General features: G+C 42.7%; 1 protein-coding gene across 3 annotated transcripts in view; it reads left to right on the top strand.

Moving 5' to 3' along the window:
• Positions 1-6000, top strand: part of ankrd11 (ankyrin repeat domain 11) — a 428609-nt gene that overhangs the window by 387064 nt on the left and 35545 nt on the right. For all 3 annotated transcript variants that reach the window (XM_051931662.1, XM_051931660.1, XM_051931661.1), the window contains one exon: positions 451-593. In XM_051931662.1, coding sequence (XP_051787622.1) covers positions 451-593 — 143 coding nt within the window. The remainder of the gene's footprint in view (positions 1-450; positions 594-6000) is intronic.

The raw sequence follows: 6000 nt of genomic DNA, 5'->3' as shown, positions 1-6000 counted from the left end.
AAAAAAAAAAAAAACTACATTTAAAAGATGAATTGGTCGTGTACCAGTAAAACATCTTGTTAAAACTGTGCACAAGGATCCTGTGACGCTCTCATTTTCTGAGGATACACACTTGTATTATTCTCTTTTCTTGGGCTTTTTAAACTAATCAGTCCCCCTGTTGAATCACTTTGCAACACTGTGAGTTGTGTCCATAAAATTTTCTTTTGAGTTTAAATGAAAAGAAGCTATACATATTGTAGCATTTCCTATGAACATATTCCACATCACAGAGTTAATATAAAAGTTGCATGCAAATCACAAGAGTTACGTGTATTCTTAGAATTATGTAACTTTATCTGGTATGTTGGTGTCAGTTCTGTTACCTGAATTGGAAACTTCCAAACTGCATTCATTTTATAGTTTCCAGCTCACTGATATTATTAATGTTATGATTTTCAATATTTCTAGGTTGGACAGCCTTACATGAGGCTTGTAACAGGGGCTACTATGATGTGGCCAAGCAGCTGCTGGCAGCCGGAGCTGAGGTCAACACAAAAGGTCTGGATGATGACACCCCATTACATGATGCATCTAGTAATGGTCACTTCAAGGTCTGTATGAATGTCTGTTAATTTTTTGACTATGTTTGTTGCAATCAAATTATGTATTTATTGAGTGATTAATATTCATTGTGCTCAATTACAGTTCATCAAGGCATTTCAGCCTTCATCTTATACATCCCACAGACAGTATTTCATTTAATAAGTGTCTCAGAAAAGACGTTGCTCTTAACACAGTTGAAACTTTTTTTACGTCTGACTAGCAGAATTTCTCAAAGTGTCTCTTTTGGGATTTGTTATCTTCTTAACAAACTGTACACTTTCAATACAAAATCATAATTTTACTAGCTGAAAGAAATATTTTAAGTCTACAAAATTCTAATTGCACAAGTCCATTTTCCATGATAAGCTTTATTTTACTGTATAGTTATGACCATTTCAAAATTTACAGCCTCACACATCAATGAAATAAATATACCATAGATAGAGTCCTGCATATTGGATTTTTTTTTTCTTTTCTCGTTATTTTAATCTACTTCAACAACTTAAACACACAAAGGGATTAAAATCTAAAATGTCATAGTTGTACCTGAATGAAAAACAATTTTGGCTAACTTGGGTAGCTCAGGTGCAGTGTGTTACTCTACAAACTCACACAATTTGTAAAGGTCTCTGACTGTGTAGTAAACAGGTGGATCACCTGTTCTCAATTAATTTATGAGCATAAATGCACCCTCTCTCTCTTAGGTTTAACAGAATAATAGAGATTTTGCATTAAGCAACCCACAATGAAGGCAATAGAACATTCAAAACAAGTCTGGTATTTACTGTAATTATAGAGAAGCACAGATCTGGGAAAGTGTACAAGAGCATACATTTGAGATCAGTGCATTCTTGCGAAAGAAGGGAAACATATGAAACTATAACCACACTACCTATGTCAGGCTGTTCTCTAAACCAATGTTGATAGTGCATGTGTTTTATATTGACTGCTGTATACATTTGAAAGAGAAGAAGATATACATCCCATCAGTCATCTGATATGAGACATATATTAAATTACTTTTACCTGCTTGTGACGATGAGGGTTCGGCTCCATGCTCCCATCTTCTGTTTGGGAGCCCTTGAACCCAACACCGTCGGTAATGTCACCGATGAGCTAGACAGTGGGGCAATAAACAATTGAGCAAGAGGATGGTTATAAAGTGCAAAGTGCTTTTATTAAAACAAAACAAGTATTCAAATAAAGTGCTGTGCAGTTGATTCAACAATTCAAATAAATAATCCAATAAAAGAAAAGGAGGTTAAAATCCAAACAAAACACTCCTTTAAAACAACGAGGTAAAATGTTACTGGAAGCAGTCTTTTAAAAAACAAACGATAAACCCGTTGCTTCTTCACTGTAGACTGGCGACTCCCCTGCTACACCCGTCTGGGCTACTCAACAGACGAGACGCCTTTTTGCAGCTGGCCTTCTGCCTACTCCTGCCACAGTTGTCCGACTTGCCTCACCGATCCTCGGCTCCGGTCGGCACCTTCAGACAACGACATGGGACTCCCTCCCACGGCCAAGGCTCTCACGTGGAGGACACCCTATCCCATGTCAAGACTCCCGCTGACATCCGCGGAGAATCTTCCGCCTTCCTGTCACTCCCGTCCTTCAAACAAAACTCTGTGGGAGCGACAACAATTACTACGCACGAGGTGTCGGCCTAACACCCATTCTACCATCCCAGCTGCTGTGAGCCTTTACTCGCTCATTTTCCTGCACCGGCGCACGCTCTCTCTCGCTTCCTCCCAAAACCTCCGTCTTTCTTTCACCTCGTTCACCTTTCTCTTTTCTTTCTTTTTTTTTCCCCCTTAACCGACTCGGGCTTCCCTTTATACCGAGGGACATAGCAGCTGTAGCATATTAGCCACAGGAGCAATCACGGATCTGGGCAGTCTCTCACCTGTGCACTTAGGTGTGAACCGCCCACACCGCAGATCGCCCTGCGGCTTGCTACAACCACCACGCCCCTTCCTAAGCCACGAGCGCGGCGATTATTTATTTAAATAAAACGGCCTTTGATGGAAGAGCTGTGGACCCATAACACCACATTCCACCCTCCATAAAATTCCAGTTGCATGGGAAGGCTCCACACCACTACACTACCAACCCAATGCAACTGGAGACCAGGTCCACAGCTCGGCCACTCTACACTGCACTAAAATAAAAGCACTAAAACAATCAATCCCCACAATAAAATCAACCCAAGCCCCCCTTCATTAAAACAGGACATTAAAAGAATAAGAACTCTTTAAAAGACAAATAAAAACCAGCAATAAATAAATGTCCATAAAAAGCTCTGTCCATAAAAATGTCCTCCTCCGGCTTGGGTACATGGGTCCGTTACAAAGTCAGGTACCAATCCCGCTTGCTGCTCTGTTTCCTCCTCTGTCCCCACTGCTAGCTCATCCCACCGCTGCCACCAAATGTGACGATGTGGGTTCAGCTCCATGCTCCTCTTCTATTAGGGAGCCCTTGAACCCATCACCGTCGGTAATATCACCGATGAGCTAGACAGTGGGGCAATAAACAATTGAGCAAAGGAATGGTGTATAACAAGTGCAATAGTGCTTTTATTAAAACAAATCCAAAGTGCAATAGTGCAGTTCCTTCAATAAATAAATAAATAATCCATTAAATGAAGAGTGGAGGTTAAAATCAATAAACTCTTCTAAAAACCATGAGGTAAAACAGTACAGGAAGTAACAATGTTAAAATCAAAAAGCCCGGTGTCTTCTGTCCTCTGGCAACTCCCCTGCTATACCCGTATGGGCTCTCAACAGGAGAATCGCCCTCCTTGCAGCTGTCCTTCTTTCTGCCTGCTTCCGCTATTTGGATTGCCTCACCGATCCCTGGCTCCGGTAGGCTCTTCCAGCCAGCGACTTGGGTTCCACAGCAACAAGGGCGCTCATGCTGTGGAATACTCGCCCCAAGTCCAACTCCCGCTGCCTTCCGCGAAGAGTCATCCCTCTTCTGGTCACTCCCGCCCTGCAGAAACAACTCTGCGGGAGCGACCACTGCTGCTACACTTCAGGTGTCGGCCATACACCCAAGCTACCAGTACAGCTGCCCGTGAACCTGCACTCACTCATTCTCCCGCACCGACTTTCTCCTCCTGCTGCTTCCTGCAACCTCCGTTTCTTTTTCCTCTTCTACTTTTTTCTTCCCATAACCGGCTCGCGCTTCCCTTTATACCGAGGGACATAGCAGCTGTAGCATATTAGCCACAGGAGCAATCACGGATGTGGGCAGTCTCTCACCTGTGCACTTAGGTGAGAACCGCCCACACCGCAGATCGCCCTGCGGCTTGCTACAACCACCACGCCCCTTCCTACGCCACGAGCGCAGCGATTATTTATTTAAAATAAAAACGGCCTTTGATGGAAGAGCTGTGGACCCATAACACCACACTGCTGTTTAATCTAAAAAGCTTTTTTCTCATGTGATTCCTGGATAGGTTATTAGTTTAACTATAGTCTTGGACAGGACCAGTACCAGATATGAGAATACTGTTACCATTCATTTGTGAATGCAACACAACAATCAACCTTTCTCTTAATTTATGTAACACTATAACTGCACACATCATGAATAACACTTAACAATTTACAATTTACTAAAAAATAAAATCTAGTGAAAGGTTTGCTTTCACTCCATATCCATTAACTTCTTAAGGGTACACGCTCTCCTTCTTGCATTCTTTAATGCATTGAATTTAATACATAAATAATTTAATAATACAGTAATCCCTCCTCCATCGCGGGGGTTGCGTTCCAGAGCCACCCGCGAAATAAGAAAATCCACGAAGTAGAAACCATATGTTTATATGGTTATTTTTATATTGTCATGCTTGGGTCACAGATTTGCGCAGAAACACAGGAGGTTGTAGAGAGACAGGAACGTTATTCAAACACTGCAAACAAACATTTGTCTCTTTTTCAAAAGTTTAAACTGTGCTCCATGACAAGACAGAGATGACAGTTCCGTCTCACAATTAAAAGAATGCAAACATATCTTCCTCTTCAAAGGAGTGTGTGTCAGGAGCAGTGACTGTCACAGAGATAGCCCTATTGATTTGTTTGCTTTTCTCTCTGTTTGGCTTTTAAGTATGCGAAGCACCGCGGCACAAGGCTGTTGAAGGCGGCAGCTCACACCCCCTCCGTCAGGAGCAGACAAAGAGAGAGAGAGACAGAGTTTGTTTTGCAAGCACAAATCAATACGTGCCCTTCAAGCTTTTAAGTATGCGAAGCACTGTGCAGCATGTCGTTTCAGGAAGCAGCTGCACAAAAGGTAGCAACGTGAAGATAATCTTTCAGCATTTTTAGACAAGCGTCCGTATCGTCTAGGTGTGCGAACAGCCCCCCTGCTCACACCCCCTACGTCAGGATCACAGAAAGTCAGCGCAAGAGAGAGAAAGAGAAAGTAAGCTGGGTAGCTTCTCAGCCATCTGCCAATAGCGTCCCTTGTATGAAATCAACTGGGCAAACCAACTGAGGAAGCATGTACCAGAAATTAAAAGACCCATTGTCCGCAGAAACCCGCGAAGCAGCGAAAAATCCGCGATATATATTTAAATATGCTTACATATAAAATCCGCGATGGAGTGAAGCCACGAAAGGCGAAGCGCGATATAGCGAGGGATTACTGTAATAATTTAAATAATTAAATTTAATGCATTAAAACTTCCAATGTGTATCCAAGGGACAGAAAGTGGTGATTGGAGTGGATTTCAATGGACATGTTGGTGAAGGGAACAGAGGAGACAAGAAGGTGATGGGTAGGTATGGTGTCAGGGAGAGGAATGAAGAAGGTCAGAGGATAGTGGATTTTGCCAGAAGGATGGAGATGTCTGTGGTGAATACATATTTTAAGAAGAGGGTGATGTACAAGAGTGGAGGAAGATGCACACAGGTAGATTACATCCTATGCAGAAGAGTGAATCTGAAGCAGATTTAAGACTGCAGAGTGGTGGCAGGGGAAAGTGTAGTTAAGCAGCATAGGATGGTGGTCTGTAGGATGACGTTGGAGATCAAGAAGAGGAAGAGAGCGAGGGCAGAGCCATTGATCAAATGGTGGAATTTGAAAAAGGAAGACTGCAAGGTTGAATTTAGGGAGGAGGTGAGACAGGCACTGGGTGGTAGTGAAGAGTTACCAGACAGTTGGGAAACTACAGCAGAAGTAGGAAAGGTGACAGCAAGAAGAGTGCTTGGTGTGACATCTGGACAGAGAAAGGAGGAAAAGGAAACCTGGTGGTGGAATGGGGAAGTACAGGAGAGTATACAGAGGAAGAAGATGGCAAAGAAGAATTGGGATAGTCAAAGAGATGCAGAAAGTAGACAAGAGTACAAGGAGATAAGGCGTAAGTTGAAGAGAGGTGGCGAAGGCTAAAGAAAAGGCTTATGATGAGTT

The sequence above is a fragment of the Erpetoichthys calabaricus genome, chromosome 9 (genome assembly GCF_900747795.2).
Source record: "Erpetoichthys calabaricus chromosome 9, fErpCal1.3, whole genome shotgun sequence".
In the NCBI taxonomy this organism is placed as follows: Eukaryota; Metazoa; Chordata; class Cladistia; order Polypteriformes; family Polypteridae; genus Erpetoichthys; species Erpetoichthys calabaricus.
The sequence above is the reverse complement of the archived record's forward strand: the minus strand, read 5'-3'. Positions and strand labels throughout refer to the sequence as shown.